Source organism: Astatotilapia calliptera, chromosome 7 (genome assembly GCF_964374335.1).
Source record: "Astatotilapia calliptera chromosome 7, fAstCal68.1, whole genome shotgun sequence".
Taxonomy (NCBI): Eukaryota; Metazoa; Chordata; class Actinopteri; order Cichliformes; family Cichlidae; genus Astatotilapia; species Astatotilapia calliptera.
The window spans coordinates 52,291,463-52,312,382 of record NC_137428.1 but is presented as its reverse complement, the minus strand read 5'-3'; the positions used below and the strand labels follow the sequence as shown (position 1 = coordinate 52,312,382).

General features: G+C 42.0%; 1 protein-coding gene across 1 annotated transcript in view; it reads right to left on the bottom strand.

Moving 5' to 3' along the window:
• Positions 1-20,920, bottom strand: part of LOC113026508 (A disintegrin and metalloproteinase with thrombospondin motifs 20) — a 78,010-nt gene that overhangs the window by 21,086 nt on the left and 36,004 nt on the right. Inside the window, exons 12-28 of the mRNA XM_026175378.2 lie at positions 16,555-16,700; positions 16,133-16,314; positions 15,244-15,380; positions 14,970-15,087; positions 12,386-12,481; positions 10,537-10,703; positions 10,120-10,249; positions 9,255-9,381; positions 8,962-9,172; positions 8,703-8,867; positions 8,154-8,324; positions 7,202-7,321; positions 5,775-5,882; positions 4,199-4,363; positions 2,759-3,028; positions 1,515-1,676; positions 1,131-1,307 (exon numbers count right to left, since the gene is read on the bottom strand). Of these exons, the coding sequence (XP_026031163.2) occupies positions 1,131-1,307; positions 1,515-1,676; positions 2,759-3,028; positions 4,199-4,363; positions 5,775-5,882; positions 7,202-7,321; positions 8,154-8,324; positions 8,703-8,867; positions 8,962-9,172; positions 9,255-9,381; positions 10,120-10,249; positions 10,537-10,703; positions 12,386-12,481; positions 14,970-15,087; positions 15,244-15,380; positions 16,133-16,314; positions 16,555-16,700 (2,652 nt within the window). The remainder of the gene's footprint in view (positions 1-1,130; positions 1,308-1,514; positions 1,677-2,758; positions 3,029-4,198; positions 4,364-5,774; positions 5,883-7,201; positions 7,322-8,153; positions 8,325-8,702; positions 8,868-8,961; positions 9,173-9,254; positions 9,382-10,119; positions 10,250-10,536; positions 10,704-12,385; positions 12,482-14,969; positions 15,088-15,243; positions 15,381-16,132; positions 16,315-16,554; positions 16,701-20,920) is intronic.

Sequence of the window (20,920 nt, the reverse complement as noted above, 5' to 3'; positions counted from 1 at the left end):
CTTCTCAATGGTTTTGATTTACTGCACACTGACTAAGCTGAACTGATGCTATCAACCAGAAACAGAATAAATAAATTATTTCTAAGCCTGGAAATATGATAAAAATTCAATCTTCACAATACCGCTAAGTCATCAATATTTAAAATTAAGTTATTAGCACCTTATTATGATGACGTATCCCCTTCTAACTGGAAGATGAAGTATACACAGTGAGAACTGGGACACGTCTTTGAAAGCTGTTGGAAAGTATGGAATTCTCCCGTGTGACATACATTACATCATATATTAAACAACCTTTACTATAATGCCTCTTGTTGAAAAACTTTGCATTTTTTTTTTAGGTTTTAAATATAATTTCAAAACGACTTTTTACGTCTTTTGTGAAATTCTCTCTTTTCCCTTAAACGTTACTGCATATATTTTCAGTTTAACCCAACAGAGATGCATTAAAATGTAAGTCAAAACAAATGATGGAAAATATTTTCCTCTGTACAAAATGTCATTATTCATTGAGAGACAAGAGAAGTTTGACCAAGAGCACCAGCGAAATATTAAATATAACCAGCTCCTTGCAAAATATCATCATACTGTACAAAAAAACATCTACAAAATGCACTGAAAGTCGTTGTTGTTGCTGTTCAATAAAGGTCATAATATTAACTCTTATACACAAATATACACTTGTGTACTTTGGGCACAGGGTGAAGACAGCAATAACAACATAAATCATTTACTTCACGCCTCATGTATAAAATAAATATTTTCTGGAGTTAGAAATATATGGCATTGTTAGACAGCACTGTCCTGATTTATATGTTTTAATTTGGAGCCTTGGCTCATAAATGGGATCCATGTGTTTTTAATGATTCCCTAAGTGGAGCAGCATTGTTTTGGGTATGTTTTTCCTCTTTTTTTTAACTTGTAATCAGCCCCATGCCACTGCAGGGCCCATCTGGGTGGGCTCGAGCTGGGTAGGCAACAGTGGTGCGAGATAACCCAGCTCTTGCTTCAGAACCTTTGATAGTTTCAGGCTGAAAACACACTAAGAACGCAGATCTGAAGTAAATGCAGCACACACCTTTCTTGAGGAAGAATAACCACTGAAGTTAAATTAGTTAGTACTATCATACCGGCTTCCATGGGTCACGGTGCCAGGAGGCAGAGCCTGGGCAGGACTGCAAGTTGCACTGCTCCATGTCAGGTGGCTTGTCTAGGATGTCACAATTGTAGTCATTGAGCCTCTGTCCATTGGGCCTTTGACATACCACCAGGCGAGTTCTCCTCCCTCCACCACAAGTTTGGGTGCACTGAGGGGAACAGCAAACAAAATGTTCTGTTTTTCCGATTCCAGATCAGTTTGCTTTGACTTACAGAGACATGACTACCAGATTTTTAGACCAAGTCCCTGTTTGTGTGATAAAAAATACACAAACAAAAATGGGGATCGCATAAATGGTCGATGGAAAACAAAAGAGATGAGCGAACTGCACTTCTAACTATAAATATGGTCTCACCTCTCCCCAAACACCGTAGTTCCACAGAGGACAGGGCCCAGAATCACAGTTCTTGGACTCAGCAGGTTTAACCCTCTCATCACAGTAGTTGTTGCTGCGTCCATCAGCATCCTGACAAACAACCACCCGCCTCTGGAAGCCTCCTGCGCAGGTGCTGGAACACTGGAGAGCACACAAAATATGCAATTATATTCAGACAATGATTATGATTAATTCAAAATGATTGGACTACCAAGCTCTTGAATTGACATCTAACATAAAACAAATGTAAAATCTCTTTATAGAATCTATTTGCAGCAGTATCATGTTTACATGAGTCTAAAGAAGAACTTTCAGTCTCCACCGCACCATTATTTATGAAGTGTAAGAGTACATACATAATGCCACTAGGGACAATCTGAGTAAAAGTGACCCATATGTAACACTGCATTTGGTTTCACACTGATAACTGGTTGGAAACACATGAGCAATTTCATGCCAAATGCATGTAAAAAGCTCTTTTTATATAACATTAACAATAACACTACTACCAACAGGGACAACCACACCTACACTGACCTTCCTCCACACATGCAAACACTATGCAGACGTAAAACTACCAAACAAGGTTAAAAGGATTAAAAGAAGAAATGAAACATGGCATTCTATCTGAATTTGGGCCAACGCGATTCAAAGCCAAGTATATTAAGAGCCTCAACTGCCTCAAACTATTTGGATTTGTTAATGCTGAACTAATTTCAGCCAAGGAATCAAGGCACTACCTTTTGAATCTGTTAATAGGACCATCAAAAACAACACTTTTGATACCATATTGTTTTTTTGGTATTGCTAAATACCAGTCACTGACACTGACATGAAATATAACATTTGCTATGTATACACTGCAGCCTTCAGTATTCCTTTTAAGCTGTCCATAAAGTCCTTTACCATGTATGGCCTTCTGCCCTGGGAAATGAAAACATCTGCTACCTCACTCCTACTAGATGTGTTCGCAAGAATGTGTTTACACACACACACACACACACACACACACACACACACACACACACACACACAGGTCTCTCAACAACATGTTATATAGGCATGGCCTGTATATACACTGCTGGTTCTACATTAATATGAAAGCTTACTTTTGCTGTATGTAAAAAAAAAGACATTAATAACCCTCCAAGTGCATTAAAAGGAACCTTGACAAAATATATTTGAACCCTGCTATTTCTTCAACTATCTCATGCTGAACATACTGCGCCCCAAGGTCCGGTCCTCCATTGGTTGTCTGCTGAAGGCACATTCCAGCTGCTGTGCCCTGGGTGACGTCCTGGATCCTGAGGATATTCGTAGGGCTGGTCATTAATGCGTTGGCGGTGGTAAACAGAAGGACAGGGTGCAGCAGTACACTCCTGTTCTGTCACGGGCCTCTCATCCGGGTCACAGAAAGACTGGTCCACTGGCTGGGGGTAGTTGGAGCAAACCACTTGTCTGGTGGCTCTTCCTACACCACAAGTCACTGAACACTGTGGGAAGGTGTGGGAAGAGAGCCAAAGAGTTTTAAAAACAAAGGTGAAATAGAAGAGCTGTGATTTTTAATGAGAAAAAAATGCTTGGAAAAAAGAAAATCTACTGCATGTTCTGCAAAGCTCTGAGAACTATATTATGTTTTTATAAGACAGAAAAATGTGGGCTTTTGGATACCTTAAGTAAGAATCAATGTTTCAAACCTCGCTACGTGTTGCACCATGAGAAGCGCCGTCTTGTGTGACCAATTGCGGAAGCTCCACTACCACCACCACTACTAGTCTGACCAAGACAGACCAATCACCAATCACACAGGTTCCCAGAACCCCCTTTATAATAGCCCCCAGCCCCAAACCAAGCATACCTGCTTTCTTCCCTACAAAGATCACTAGAACTCCTCAGCGGTCCTGAGCCAAAATGATCCATCTTATGCTGATGCAACCATCAAGGTTAGACCATCAATGTGGGTATTTCTAGTTTAAGGATTAACTACTAAGTTATATTTGATGTACATATTTACATCAAGAGATATTCTTCTAGTAGTGGTTGTTGCATAACTGTAACACATCAAGTAGCTTGAGTTTTATGTTTGTTTAGCTATTGCTAGCTGAGCATTAGTGATTACTGCTACCACTGAATATTGTCAGGTAACCATTGGTGGCGTCTTGCCCTTGCCCAGCTGCTTGTGAGTTGACCCATCCCCTCAGGCATCACCTGGGTATCAACCACACAGAGGAATCTCTGGGATGCCTGCACTTCCACGAGCACTGTGGAATATTGCTTAGCAGAGAACCGTGGTTACACTAGTAACCAAACATTTTCTATATACTCCTAAAGTCTGGATAGTGAATGACTGCTTACCCTTTTTTTAAATTTTGCTTTTGATCAATTTCAAGATTTTTTTTTTAAATTTATCTCTCTCATGACATTTTTGTTGGATGTTTTCCATTTTCTGAATTACATTTGAGCAATGTTATTTTCACTGATGTTCCCATGAACAGATTTGCAGTATTTCGTGGTGAGCAAAAACTACAGCTCATCACTGACTCCATGCAAATGCTGGTTTAGTGACGTCACGAACAGTGTTTACAGCTCATTGTGTTTCAACACGATTTGAAAATTGTTGGAAACATCTGTTTCTATTCGACACAGCTGGATGTTTTACTTACAGGTGACCATTCTCCGGCGTGCCATTGCCCACAGGGGCTGAAGCAGGTGGCAAACTCAGCGGGGCGGGGCAGGTGGGCGCAGTAGGATTCGTCTGCCACTCCTCCGTGGACATCTCGGCAGCTGACATAACGAGCCCGCTTTCCCTTGCCACAGGACACGGAGCACTGGAGGACATGCACATACAAGCAGAGCTCTCTCACGTGTTCTCCATTCTTTAACTTCTTTGCTTCTATTTAGTACATGGGGATCTGCCAGGCCCGGGAGCCATCGACAGTCCCCTTTGAGGCCTTCCCCAAACCGCAGCTCAATTTATGCCAAAGCATTCACTTTTACCTACTAAAACGCTGTCAAACCTAAAATGAGGACGTGGGCCCAGCTAGTGAAATGGTTTTGTAAAGAAGGAAGGGCAAGCTTTATTGTGATATTTGGTAGCACGAAGCATTCAAAAGGTACTGCTGTCTGAACACAGGCAGAAAAATCAGCTCTAGATTTGTGTGCTTCACTTTACTGTAACCCCTCGACCATTTTGGGCTAGAGAGAAAATTCTAATGGTTCCCAAGAGATGAGAATTACAATATAAAATACATCCAGGAGTGCTGTATGACATGATGCTTATGATAAAGGGTTCAACTTTACCTCATCTAATTCAAGTCACTGATCTGGATCTTTTGGCCATGTTCAAAGTATTGGTGCCTAATTTCATTACAGTAATAACCTGGCTTTTTTATGCAGGAAAGGAGCAACTTCATTATGTTTTTTAAACGTATATACTGTGACTTCTTCACCTTACAAATGAATTCATTGTCACTGGTATCCTAACATAACTCCCTCAGCGCTCATAATTATGCTCTGAAGGTTTACTCCTGCCATCTCAGCGCGACACCATGGAAACATTTCTGAAGAGATGAATATCTAATGCAATCAAGCAGCTCTAGCTCAAACAGAAACATTAATATCGCTTTCATATCAATGTCACACTGAGGATGGCAATGCTGCTCCTTGGGGAATGCATGCATGTATATATGTGCATGTGGAGCATGTGTGTCTGAAAGACCGTACTGGCGCTGGCCTCTGACATGTGAGCTCACACCGGTTTTTCAGATTGACAGATGGGGTTCAATCTCAGAAACCGAAGACTCATGTTTAGATGAAATCTGGTTTCCATTTGCTCCGAATAACAATGCAAAGTATTAGAAAGGCGGAGGGACCTCTTTGCCAAGACACTGGAGCCTGCACGTGTCTGCATATTGTATGTCTGTGTGAGTGTGTAGTTACAGCAGGGGGTAAAACAGAGGATTGTAGTTATGTGCAGTATGTACTTTCTAGAGGAATGTTGGGATATACAGTGATGTTGAATATGTCAACCTAATATTCGTAAACACATAACATGACTTGAGTGTGGTTGAGACACACACGCACAAACCGCACACAAATTGCTCCATCAATATTCTTATTTTTCATTCTTTGTCAGAGGCCTACAGTCCTACTTTCACTCGATCTACACACACAGTGATGAACAAAACAGTACAAAGATTATGCTCTAACAGATCCACCAACCTCAAGTTATTTCCTTACCGCAGTCCAAGAGCCATATCTCCACTGAGTCAGGAAATGCGCAGAGTTGTCTGGACGAGGAGTGCTTTGTGCTGGAGAGGCTCGTGAGCATGATGGCATCTCACAGTCCTTCAATGACAAACATTGTAACAAACTGCCCTGTGATGAGCTAATAAGCAAATATGCAAGGATCTTAAGTTGTCTTAAAGGAATAGGGTAAATTAAACAAATTGGGGCAAAATATGGTTATTAATATACCCCAAAAATATATCATTGCACCTTTCTAAGCCCTAGAACCCTAAAACGTAGTACTGTTGAAGACAACCTGAAATCAAACACCTAGAAACGATCACTTATCTATAAACTTTAAGATCAGTCAAATGCCTTGAGTGTCCATCATTGTCAATGGACATCAAAAAGATTTTTTAAGTCAGTGTTACCTGTATGTTTCCCCTTCATTCTGCAGAACTATGCATGTTCCAAGATTGACACTAAAAGGCTCTACCTAAATTCTAGTTTCTTTATATGCATCTAAAATCTGAGTAAAGGGAGGGTACCTTTGAGCAGAATTTATGACCTCAGCTTGTTTGGAAGCCAAACAAAACACCATTAGATTAGTTTTCAAGCTAAATCCAGTAAGATTTAAAGCGGCACTTGTCCATGTCTATATCTTAAAAAATAATCTGCCATATCGAGCCTTACCACAACTTTTAGCTCACTGTTGACCCACAGCTGCAGTGTTTAGATCAGTTCCATCACTCTTGCCAACCTTCTTTCCAGCCACAGCAGGCAGCTGTTTTCACTCAAAAGGCTCTGATAAACCCACTTTACACTTGTGTTACCTGACCAGCACCAAACCACAATCAGCTGGCAAGTAGATGGGGAACATAATAAAGCGTTTAGCAATTTAAAGTGCTAGTCTCCCCATTGGGAGCTGGTAAAGCCAAAACAGGAAGGTTAATGTTGGACTTAATGCTGATATATTAACATTCATTTGTAGCTCTGACAAGAGTGTTGCTGGCACTGCTTCATTTCTGGTGGTTGTTCAGATAGAAGAAGTGTTTTAAAGGTGATAAAATACAGATGCTTTTAGTGCTTTTTCCACTTCCTCTGAAGTAATCAGAAATTACTTAATGCTGTTTTAAAGTGACTTAGGAACATAAACTCATCAGTAATCTAAATTGTGCGTGCCACTTGCCGGATTTACAGTAGTAATGAGCGTTGTGTGTGTGTGTGTGGGCGGGCGGGCGGGGGGATGCATTTTGGATTCATATATTCGAAGGTCACATTACAATATATTTTCAGGGAGTAGTCCCATAAAAAACTTAACTGTTTGTGAAATATTTCGCATTATGGTGAAATTACGGTAAAATCCACTTAAAACCTATTAATTAAGACTCTGTATGGTTGACTCTTGACTCGATGCACGATCTTAGGTTTCTTATTACCTGACTGTCTCTGGGCATCGCTGCAGCATTGCACTCTCTGTCATCTACTGTGTCGCCGTAATCCCCCGACACACACCTTACAGCTCTCATCTGGTAGCCATGGTCACAGGTCACTGAACACTAAAAGAAAAAAAAACAAGTTACACACATGCGCACCTATGCCAACTCTGCTGAAGTTGGAGGTTGAAGGTTGATATCTTAGACAGGGCCTCAGTCAAGGTCCTGCTCAGCAGATGCCCTGACACGTACACACAGACATCCATTCACATACACACCCGGAGCCTCAACTCGACCCTTTACCCAGTTCTTAATTCACATACAAGGCTCTCCCATCATGTTTAGGTACCACACGAGAGCACAGAAAATGCCACAAGATAGATTTATTTGACCTGCAAATTATAATTACCCAGGCAGTAATGAGTCAATATATTCCAGCTCTGTAAATACTACTATCTGACTTAATACAAACATGTCTGGGAGCGTATTATTAGTTACAAAACTACACTATGAATGGTGAAAAACGCCCATTCATGCCTGTTTTATTTAGTTTGTTCTTTACTAAAATGTAGTTAAATCTACCCAGAGACAGTGGGAAATTTGTATATTTGAATGTGTATGTGTGTCTCTAATAGTGTGGGTCAGGTTTAGTCTTACAGGATATGAGGGCAAAGTGAAAGTAGCATAAAGGAAATGGGAGCTGGTGTCACAGTAAGCACACTTTGCTGTAACTTGCAGGTATATCAGGTTACACACACGCACTACAAATCTACACTGAGTCTCCTACTGCCACATTCTCTCTCTTTGACCACACACATATCCACAACCACATACACAGAGTAAATCCTGGGCACTCACACATGCAACCCATTTCCTCAGTCAAACACTGAATGGAGTCACCTCGCCCCGCTGTGTCAGTGTGTGTGTCTTACTCGTGTGTGTGCGCAGAACTCACCGCTCCCCAGACGCCAACTTGCCAAGATGCACACTCGGGCAGCTCGCAGCTTCCCACGGCAGGGGGTTTACTTGTCATGTCGCAGAGGTGCTCGCTCAGCTTCTCCTCCCTGGCTCCCATGCTGCAGGACACTTGTCTGTGCCTCATCCCTTTCCCACAAGTCACCAGGCACTGATGGTAGAAGAGTTGTAGGTTGAGGTTTGTTTGTTTTTTATGAAGTTACTGAAAATCTACGAAACAGTCGATGGTGAGTACACATTTTTATGCTAATTGTCCTGTCCTATTTATGCCATTGGTGTGAACACTATAAGAGAAAGCAGTTATACTTCAAGCTGCAGGTTCAGGGTATCCCCTGTATTACATCACATATACACTATATATAGTACGCCAGTAATTTGATTGTTTATTATTTGCATGTGGCTTTGCAGAAGCTTACTTTTATGAGGTGTGTTGAACTCATCCTCTCATTCTGAGGAATAAATCATTTCTATTCTGGGATATCTGTTTCTGTGTGGTCATATCTGCATGTCTAAGAGCATCCAGGCTCACCTCACTCCACTCACTGATGATCCACTTCGGACACGGGTGGTCGTTGCAGGTTTCAGTTACCACCCTCTGGTATTCATTGCATTCTCTGTCCACGAGCCGGCGGCCCAAATTGTTCATGCAGTAAGACTCCCTGCTACGGCTGCCACGTCCACATGTCTTAGAACACTGCATATGGAAAAGTCATGCAGGTTGGATGGCTTTAAAGTCCTTAACCGGGCTAGGCCCTCACAATGTACAATGTAATTTCCTCCGACTGTACCTGTGACCAGGCGCTGTACTGCCAGCTCTTCAGCAGACAGTCACCGTGGCAGGGCTCTCTGGTCGTTGGTTTGGGGATGTCGGCACAGGCACTGGTCTCCATTCTCTCGCTCTGTCTTTTCATCCGGTTGTACTTCATACACTGAACATCCAGGTTGCGATAGCCTGGGCCACATTTAGCTGAACATTCACTTTTTCCAGCAACGTGCCACCTGCGAGACAGAGAAGGGTTGTCATGAAGTGTCTGACTGTGGGCGTGCACGGGAAGTGGGACCGTGGGAAATTAATACACACCTGACTTCACAGTCTATGTTGCATGGCTCGTTGACGGCTTCGGGATGAGGTAAATGTTCACAGCGTTGGTCCGACACCTCAAGGTGATCGCTCCTACGCACACACACTCTCTTCCGTCTTCGCTCACCTACACACACACACACACACACACACACACACACACACACACACACACACACACACACACACACACGCACAAACAGTGAAATAAAGCAACGTTCAGATCGTTCAACATCTGGTAGTCACTTTACTTAAAAATATCACATTTCATCGCCTTTAACAAGTCTTGCTAGCTTTCTAACATTCAATCCTCCAGCCTTAGGGGTGTGCAGGTCTCACACCCCTCAAACACACGCTGTGCACTCTGATCCACTGGGAAACCGAGTAGCTTGCTACTAAAACGGAAATTTGTGGGGTGTAGTAAAACCAGGCGAAGGTGAAGGTGTCAGGTAATGCGATTACCTGGGATCAGAATGGGGTTGCAAAGAAGGGGCTCTTTAGAAACCAGATGCCGATTGAGTAAGTTTTTAAAATCTAGAGGTGTGAGTAACATGATGGAGAAGAAATCAAAATATTAATAATATTAATTAATAATAATATTTGCACTGAAGCTCACACTATACATTTTGATCCTGTATACTTCACACTTTTGGAGTGTTTGGCCATTGACTCTTCACAAAGACAAATGCTGCACATTTTGAACAACAGTGAGCTTAAAAAATATTCATTTCTGTATTTATGAAGGCATCCCAGCAGCTCAAAAGGTCCCTTCCCCCCATTTCTGAAGTGATTTTAAATTCACAGAAGCCAATGAAAAATGATCGTGTTCTTCATGTGTGGAGATTTGGAAGCCAAGAGATCTTACCCTGGCAGATGCGGTTGCACTCGAGCCAGGAGCCTGAGGGATCCCAGACAAACTGCTCCCTGTGTTCCTCAATGGGTATGTTAAAGGAGTAACGAACATCTGGGTTGTAGAGGTTTCCCACACACAGGACCTGTGGGAATAACGTTGGAAAAGGCGAGGTCAAAGGTCTGACATGCTTATTATTTTGTCCACACAGAGTTCTCACCTCTTTAACAGAGGGATTAAGATCAGTGTGTCACTAGGTGAGAACGAAAGCAAACTTTTGCAGAAAAGAGACGCAGAGGTGAAAACTGAAGCGGTGTGGGGAGAAACATTAACAGAAGAACACACAGTATGCAAATAATCAAAGCAGAACTGATATAGTAATAACATAAAGTTGACTTAAGCATTAAAAGAAAACAAACTTCCTATTAATACCTGCAGAATGAGCTCCTCCTCAATACGGTCAGTGCAGTTAATGCGCTCAACTTTTGTGTCTGAGCCGCTGTAATCAATGACGGTTCCCTTGAAGTCGATTTCCCTTTTGAACATGGCCACCACAAAGTTTCCATTCAGGAGGAAATTGGAATGGCTATCGGATAATGCTGGAATGACATTCGAATAAGAACGACACATTTCACCACAAGAGACAGAAGAAGGAAAGCTTTGCCCTCGCAATTTGAAGTTTGGGGAATGCGCGAGACGGCATTTGTCACTTTCAGCCTACATTTAAAGTAAACAGTCTGGCAGACAGCTGCCAACCTATTGTTCTGCCGTCCGAGGAGGTACCGTATGTTGAAACAGCGGTGACACCAAATTGCATTTATTTGGAGTCAGACTCCGGGACTCTCTTCGGTGATTGACACTGGAGTGGAAACAAAGGATCTTCACTGACTGCAAATACACATAAATACCTAAACAACCACCTCTGAATTACAGTCTGTGAGTACATGCCAAAACAATGCATCTAATCAAGCCTAGTAAAAACTTTTGTTGTTTTGCATTTAAATCTGCAAGTTGTGCAATGCCAAATAATCAGAGAGAATTGACAATGATGCACGCAGATAACTTATGGCAACATATCACATATTTCTTATGCCTGCAGAAGAATTTGTGCACTGTCCAGAATCGTGTACGCATAAATGAAGAACAATGAAGAAAAGACATTAATGTGCAATTTTCATTACACAAGGAAAAAGAAAAGAGCGAAGAAAAAGGGAGAAAGATTGATAGCACCCATGGGAGTAGCCAAATGAGAAAGCAATTATGTTTATTTACTGAATTCAAAGTAGCACTCATTCAGAGCATACTCGGAGTACTGGCGACAGAGACGTCTGATGTTTCACCAGCTCTGAAAGGCTGTTCTTGACTCACGGCACAGCGCAAACGCTGTATTTACATGATTTTTGTTTTTCAACCTGTTTCGTTGGAGTATTTTGAAATATTGTCACAATATACACGTAATAAATGGAGAAAAATGGCGCCTGAACTTCTAAGCCACTGACACCCATTTATGTCACCCTGATCTTCTCTAAACAAATTCCTCCATATTGCACCAGCTGAAGTGGCAAAACTGAAAGGGTGTTGCAAACATTGACCATATTTAATGCAGACAGCACTCCCAGAATTGGCGGGGCAAAAGGGGTCCACCAGAAATTTCTTCTGACAATTGGAATTAAAACATCTTGAACACAACTTGATCCATCTGAAACATGGATGCCTGTACACTTTACAAAGGGGGCAAAAGAGCTTCTCTCTTCTCTTTTGCTTGTCTTTTTTCTTTTCCTGTGTCCTCCTCTTGCTCACATGCAAGCACAGAATAGGTCCATCTGACCCTAAAACCCTTATTTCTACTTCCATGCAGCTCAAGCTCCACATGCATCTAATTAGCACTTATTGCTGCCTCATTTATCTTTCCGAGTGGTTGACACTCCATTTGCTTACCCTCAACCAACGCTCCTCACATTTCCTCGATATACGTGCTCAGTAAAAAAAGAGAAAAAAAAGTCCTTTTCCTTTCATTTTTGAAAACAGTTTGACAGTAACTTGGCTCGTTTCTCGAGTTCAACCCCTTTTTCATTAACATCTGCCTTTACTGCTCTGGGTCACCGAGTCAGCGCGGTTTATGGTCATGTTCGGGGTAATGGCATTGACCTATGAGATGAGAACCGAAGAAATGTAATGTATACATCTGACTGGTTTGGACTGCCACCGCATTCAGACTGAATGCTTTTAAATTTGACCTGGTGTTGCTTTAAAAACCACACCTTCTTACTGGTACACTCACCGAGGTAGTTGTCATCTTCTGGTTTTCCAGAGTAGCTGACCTGTTTGATATCAATGTTCATGGCTCCAGCTGGAATCCGAACCACTGTGTTGTAACCTAAAGAAGAAGAAAGAAACAAAACCAGGCAAACAAGAGACTGAGACCGTTTTTAAGAACTTTCAAGAGGGAAAAACGTAGCTACGATAACACCAATGCACTGAACACTCCCCACTGTGATTTCCATAATAGCTTCACTATGCTACACCAAATTCCTCTTAGGGAAGTTCCAACCACTAGGGATTTAAATGTCACACTTGGAAAAATACAAAAAAAAAAAGTCTAGTCATCTCAAATAACCTGCAGGAGGCCCTGTTATAGTCTCAGAGGCCTGACCGTTAAATTATATGTAATTATTCCCTGGACTTACCTTTGGCCTGTAATTACTACACCAGGCCTGTTGTCCCATGATAAACTAACAGAGAAGGCGACTGAGCATGAGCAAGAGAAAGAGCCTGTGAAGACCAAAATATGATAACCGAGATGCAGGTATGAAGGTTTAACAACAAATTAAGCAAAACACAGAACCAGCGAGACCAAACTGGGACCAGAATTTGCATGAACTGCATTCATAATGAGCAGCTGTTTGGTGCAACCATTGTCTTGCACTTTTGGTCTCTCTAATAGACTGCCTTTAGTCTAATGTTTGCAACAGGTGGTGGAAAGGTAAACTAGGAGTCGATTTATTATTTACTCATTTCCTTTTTCATATAGGCTCAGCTTGAGAGTCACAAGTGAGAAGTGAAAGGAATAAAATACAAGAGGTGGGTTTGAAGCGATCTGACAATTAGCCTGACACCTTAAGCCACTCGGGGGCAGCACTTGTTTTACATATCTTCTTCTCATCAGCCTTGTAGATCTCACACATGTAGGTCTTTCTCTTTCTGTCTGTTAGTCTTGATTTGAAATGAGCTGCACCAAACAGAGATGACAGACAGTAAGGTTTTTTTTTCGTCTTGACACTTTTCACTCATAAAGATTTGCGTGAAACAAAACAAAAACCTTGCCAAAGTTGCCTTTTGAGTTCACTGTTACTGCTTTTAAGTGCTATGTCACATTCACTACCTAGAGCTACTTGGGTAACGATAAGCTCACAGGCCCACAGAAATACATCAGGAACAGCCAACACTAGACCCTCCCTGAGGCTACGTGGTATCTCCTAGCTTAGCGACTGACCGCACACACAATCAGCCCTCACCACAGAGTGACCCAGAAAAGAATAGTAAATACAACACCCCGAGGTTAAAACAAACAAACAAACAAAAAACTTGCACTTGTGGAATGATTTGGTTTACCTTGTACAGACTACTTTCTGACACTAGCGAGAAGGAATACTATATAGTATTTGCTTTGCTAAAGAAAATTAGCTTGTGTTTTTAATCCCTTAAGTATTTTGTGTACAGATTATTTTCATTTTAAGTGAAGAACATTGAGGAAACTTCAGTAAAAGGCGGATGGTGTGGGAGTTCTTGATTCACAATAACTATCAACAGTTAATGTAAGTGAGTCACCAATTCCTGTGTTTTAACACAGTTTTTTAAAGAATAATAATGTATTTGTGCTATTTGAAGTATTATCGGGCCTTGGTGTTAGCTACAAAAGCATGTTTAATACAAATTGTATTGCGAACATAAAGATATTTGTTTACAAGTAAAAGGAACCAGACTTATGGTTGACAGTTCATCATTTTGTGTCGGCTGGTGAAGAAGGATTAAGGGGAAAACTAAGTAAACACAATGAATGAAACGCGGACAAAAAAAGGAATAAATCAAGAGACATGAAAAGAAAAAGAATAAAAGGTTCAATGGCAAGAAGACAGGCTCAGACTCAAGACAGGAGCAGAGGGATATCCTGCCTGGGCTACACTCCCACTCCTTCTTTTTTCTTTTTGTCGTTCTTATGGTTAAGCCAGATTTCCAGGGCTGAGGTCAGTGCCTGATTTGGTTGAATACAGTCCTCAAACACTTTGCCACCCCTGAGCCAAAGGAGCGCAGAAAAAGGAAGATGGATGGAGATGCTAAAGTTGAGTGCCAAACTAGCACAGTACAAATGACAGAGGCCACACCCATAGCTTTTTATGCTAATGCTGGTCCTGTTTTACTGCCCAGACTTAAAAAGGATTGGATGCAATCAGCAGTTGGCCCACAGTGAGGCACTGCTTTAAGCACCACAGCTGAAAGGGGATGATGTCAGGTTTGTGTTTGCTATCAAAAGACCAGACTGAGTGACATGAACAAAGTTTGTAAAGCTTTAGAGCAAACTGCTTTCATGTATTTTTTCCCCCAAAATTTGTCCAAAGCATACATTGTTCTTCACATCAAGCTTAACATGTTAACCATAACCATACATGACATCAGTGCCTAATATGAACATATTGAATGTCAGTGTTGTAGCCTCATATAACTAAAAGTCTTTCTAAGCTCGTCTATGTTTGCTGCATATACAATTTATAACAGCCTGTTTATTTGCAGAATGTGCTGACATATGTTTTGTGGAACAGTCAGTTATTAATGGACAGAGCGTGCAATCTGAGCTGAGAGGGACTTACCATACTGAGCATCATTGAAGGTTCCTTCCAGAGTTTTGCACGATGAGTTGTCGCCGCCACACACGCCGCACTTGTCGTTCCTGGCCTTTGAGTTCAGCACGTGATCGCAGCCCGCTTGCTGCAGAAGTGCAGAAGATAGAAAAGACAGAAATGTGTGCTTTAGAGTGAAGCTCCTGACAGCGCGCAACTAAGCTGAAGCTGACGGCGTCGGAGGGTATGTGAGCAAGTATTGCTTTGAGTGTAATCGGGAAAAACAAGGAGCACGCAGACATACCCTGCAGAGGCCCTGCACACAGATGTCGTAAGTGTCTGGCCCGCACGGTGTGCCGTCGATGACACGGTCCTTCAGTTGATAGTATGCCGTAGTCCCAGCAACCCGGCAAAAGAGCTTGCACCGATCCTTCATTAATACTTAAAGGATACAAAGAAAACAATTAAATTAAAATTCTGAGCAATAAAGATACATTTTCAGTGAAATCCTGCGAATCCTTAGGAAACAAACTTTTTAACTTAAACCTATTTACTTCTTTGTGACCCTCAGCAGACTCTTGCTTTATCTCTAATATTTAGATGGTATCTGACAGTGTACCCAGACCGGGGCTTGGCTTCTTCGCTTCAGCATCAATTAACTAAAAGAATCACTTGCAGCAACTTTGCCAGATGGTAATCTCATGGGGCAGACTATCTAGGCAGGGCCTGACATACATCTGTAAGAGAAAGCTGCCAGGAAGTTCATATGGAAAGACTTTATGTTGCCCTTGATTAGTGTCAATTAAAAGTTTACTTAAGGACACCTTAAAAAAAATACAGCTGTAGATTTTTATCATACATTCATCAATTTCTCAACAAAAATTGCCTGTCTTCCCCTGCCATGTATTAAAATTCAGGCACATTAGATTCAAATGCAATGGCTGTGGAGGCGTCGCAACTTTGTAGGTCTTGGTCCTTGCTTCTCTCTTACACACACTTGTGGATTTACAGATAAGTTTATTGACGTATTTGTGCAAACTGTGAGTAACTGGATGCAAACAAAAAATCACTTTAAAAATGTGGGATGTGGTGTTTAAGGTGAACGTTTACGTAAAGTTAAAGCTACATGCTCAGTTGCATTTAAATAGTGTGTATTGCTGATGGTGTGGCTTGAATGGTTTGGGTATACTCACTGCCACTGTACTTGGGGACCCAGCGGACGGTGGGAGGTAGACCATTGATGTTGAAGTGTTTGCCGTCAAACTGAGAGCACTGCTCTTCCCGGAAATCCTTCTGTCCTCGTGGGCATGGCTCAGTGTTGCAGGAGCGGAACTTCATTCTGCGACCCACACAGAACTTACCGCCGTTTCTGGGCCTACAACAACGGGAAAATTAACGATTACAGAGGCACTACGCAAAGTTTGAATTTAAAGATCACATTAAGTGATCTTTAAACATGTTGTTCACATCCAAATCACAGTTATCGCACACATATTTGCACTCTGACCGTCAATAACGATCTCATTATTTCTTATGAAGCGCCTTGAGGCGACTTATGTTGTGATTTGGCGCTATATAAATAAAATTGAATTGAATTGAAATTGAATTGAATTACTCAGGCTTGTTGCAGTCTCTAGTGGTGCTTCTCGTTCCTCCACCACAGGACCTGGAGCAAACACTGTAGGGCCCCCAGGGACCCCACTCGCCATGGACTGGTTGCAGATCCAAATCTTTATTTACACACATCCCATGTCTGCAATACTGAAATGGAACACACACAAGCAAGAAGAGAGCATGTTAAAATGTATAAAAGCAACCCCTGCATTACTGAAGGCAACATAATCTAGTACAGCACACCTGGGCACAGTGTTCTTCTTCGCCATCTCAGTCATCGGCTTATTAGATCTTTAGTCCCACATGAGAAAATTGCATTTCCACAACACAATCGATAGTAAGAGGAAATTTAATGAACACAATGACAATCTGACACTCACAAAAGTGGTTTAGTGTATCTCTAACCCGACCCCTGTATTCCAAACTTTATATTTTATAAGCCATCTTCGGAATTAAAAAACAAAATACGGGAACACAGAGCTTTCATGCAACAGACCCAATTATCCCACAAATAAGGCTTCCAGTGTCAAGCAGTGTGTACCCGCTAAGCAACTTTTGCCAAAAAGAACTAATACCGCTTTCATAAGCAAAGCACAGCACGCACATTTCCCTTTGTGTGTAACCAAATCCTCCTCTCAGTGACTAAGATATCAGAGGGTCCTGTTCAGAGAAAGAATGCAGGACAAGACGGCGTCTGTCTGGGTACGTAGCCCGCCGTCCGGGCACACAGGCGAGGGGAGCAGTGGCACCATGATAAGGAAACTCTAGAGTCGTGATAACAAGAGGAAGAAAGTTCATTACTAGCCTGACATCAGAAGCTCCCTTCTCCTGCTCAGTTTTTTTATCCTTTAACCAGAAAAGGAAAACGTTCTTTCTGGACACCTCACAGTGTTTATTTTGACTGCACTCCGTTTGTCGGGAGCTTCATGTCCATCCTGTTACTCCCACCCCCAGCTCCAATCAGCTGAGAAATGAATCTACTATGTCTAATCCTTTTTCCACTACGAGGCATTTGAGCCCCTGCGTCATGTTCTGAAGACTCATGAGAAAATGGAAACAAAACCGTGCCACATTTACTTCACTGGAATTTTATCATTTCAGCTCATTAGCCAGTGAGATCGGTCAATCAATCAGAGGTAGCTCCTGGGCAATGGCTGACCTGGTTAATTTCTGCTTTAATGCAAATTAACAACATGTATTCATTACCTCAGATGTACAAATGCAAAAGGGCATACACAAAACCACATGGAAGCAAGTACTATTTGGCTGCTTCTGCTATCCTGGCTTTGTTTGCATGTGTGTTTTACACACTTGTGGGTCTTTAATGATGGAGTGTAAAGTCTGTACACAATGGCAGGCAGGTGTTAAGAGCTGCAGGGTATGGACTAAACAAGCCACAAACATTTTCATAATCCGGGCCTAGTTTGAGGAATTCCCGGGCTCACTCCTCCTGAGTCCGAGTCTAGCGTAAATGCAAACTGAACGCGCCGATAATTCTGTTGGAGCGCAAACAATGAATTAAGAAAAGAATCAAATGGAAAGTGCTGAAAAGAATTTGATAAAGCATGCGCATTATTGGAAATAGTTTCCATGCCACAGAAAAAGGCAAACAGGTGCTGGACTTTGGAGCTCACCGAGTTCATGGAACTGTCAATGAAACACATTTAGGCAGTAAGTCCAAAAGCTTTCCTTTGTTACAGCAAATAGTTTCCCCTCCCCTTGCAGCCCCCCACGCTCAACTTGAGGAGTGTCAGCCCAGACCTGAGCATCCCTTCTATACCTCTTCTCCAGGGCTACCCATCCCCCCTTATCCCCTCACGGTGAATTGCAAAGGCCGAGCGGAGACCACCAGAGTGCAGACAGGCAGCAGGACCCAAGGAGCTGTCAAACACAAGGCTGACTGTCTGTCACAGAGGACCACGGACTGTGTAAGCCTCTGAGGCATTCCACTATCCATGCTGGCACCCTCTGTTTACATCCGTTTTGTTTGGCCTGAAAAGGTGATGTGGTGAAAAAAAAGAAAGGAGGAATGGGGGGGGGGGGGTGGAAACCAAAAAAAAAAAGAAAAAAAACACACATAAGTGCGCAAATGTGAATGTGTATTAAGTGTTAAGAATGACTGCTTAGGGTCTGAAGGCACTTGGATCCACACTCACTTCCAATTAGGTTCCTACCAAAGAGCACATACACATTTGGAAAACACTGAAATAAAAAGGCGCATTTAGCAAAGCCCAAGTGCCCATTAAGGACACCAGGCGAGCCTCTTTTTGCTGAAAAGATTGTCAAATTTTGACCTCAGCTGGGAATGTGTTGAAACACTTGGAGGTCCCGTGAGAGAAACCCATCCAGCTGTGACTAGCATGTGTTTCAAATTAGAAATTTCACAAAGGTACAAGCTAACTTACCAGCTCATATGAAAGTATGCATATGTGCATACACCTATATTGCATGCATGTATATATATAGATCATGTAAGCTGAAATATACCCAATACCTTTGCCTCTTGGCTCTTAATGACATACTCAATAAAGATTAAATGAGTAGCCCATGGAGTCACAGAGAGCAGTTACCAGCATGCTAACTCAAACAGTGAAAATAGTAAGGACAGCAGCATCTGCTCTGAGCACCTCAGCTGCTTTGGAAGTTAGCGCCCTGTAATTGCCAGAAAACTGTTGCAGAGAGCGCCTCATTTCTGAACCCAAGCCATACATCACAAGAGGAATGAGAAGGTAGAGGACTGATTTAAAAAGCACTCCGCTCTTTCATTTTAACACGGCCATTTCCAAAAGTCATCACCTTTCATGCGGGCGGTGCCTTTCTCATGCCTCTGGGTTAGGAGTTCACCTCGGATGGTTGGGGGTTTGTGTATTGTCTCCAGCAGCTGGGAGCCCCCTTTCCTCCCAACAATGCAAAATTAAAACAGACTGCAATCTTAGAAATGCTAGAAACATCTGGAGCAACCCCTCAAAATGCGATGGCATGGACCACCGCAGTTAATTTTCAATATGGCGTCATTTTGTTTTACGTGTTTTATCGCTTGTCCTGGAGGTGAGGGAAGCTGTAGAGGCCCAATGACAACATAGGATCATCTGCAGCACTTCCATTTGCTGGCCATGCGACTGGAAATCAGTCACCTTACAGCTGCTTTTACAGAGTGGATACACACAGACTCATTTTTTAGCCCATGCACGTGTTTTCACTGTCAGTTCCTCGAGTCTCCTCTTTGGTCGTGTCTTAAAAGACCATAAGACAAGACAGAGAAATGAGAAGACACATTGGAAGGAGTGTGGCAGACAACAGGAGAAACAACAACCTCTAATTTTATCTCCTCTTTGCTTCCTGTCCTCATTTGTGGTCTCCGTTTTTCCGAGGAGTGTAAGAAACATTTCCGTAATAAAAAAGGATTGATGATTGATGATTTTAGTAAATTGATCACCATTTTTGAGAAAAAAAACCTTTAAATATAAACCCAATCTGTGATTAGAACTTAACACCAGAACTGAGCAAAGCCACAATGTTACAATGCCACTCAAAGGTATAAAAGTATACAGTACCATTTGCTGTTTGATCCCGACAGACCCTGTGTCCAGGTAACTACCAGTCACACTCGTACAGCTGTTGTGTATATGTGTGTTTTCAAGTGCCATTATGTCAAAATGTGGTCACAGAAAAACTGCAGGTGGATCTACCAGCTAGTGGTCAAATGTTCATCTGTTTCTGCATGTCTCTGACTTTGGACAGGCACTACTAAAACAAAGATCTATGCAAGACACACTTTTGTGTGGTCTTCCATAGTTGGCTGTGATACTGTTCTCAAACTAATGACTAGTAAGTGCTTACCTATATATGTGCTCACCTAGTTTTAGATATACAATTACACAATCTACATACAAATGCAAAAAAGCTTCCTGCAAACAGCTGTAACAAACAAGCTCAACTTCAGACTCTTTTTGCTCAGCAGCATGCATCTGTGTGAGCAAAAATAGATCAGGTAAACTTACCAAACAACAGACAGGCAGAGTCAGCAATTATTTTTTTATTGGTTATTTTTAAGAAAGTTAAGCTCAAACATCCTCAGGAAGTGGTGGAGACTGCAAATACATTCGTTAGGCACATATGTTAACTCTAAATGAATGCTTATGTTGGGTCGTTGTAAGATGTGTAAAGAGACAACTGCTTGCTAACAAGTTAGCCAAATACATTATTGTGTACGTCAGTGTGGTTCAGAGAGAATACTCTCATAAGTGTCTCCCTGAACCATCCTTGTACAAGCCAGGAAGGGTTGATTGGCAAAATGATTGCACACTGACTAATCAACATGTCTCTTCTTATATAGTTACATCCTGGGACTGTGAGGACTCTCATAC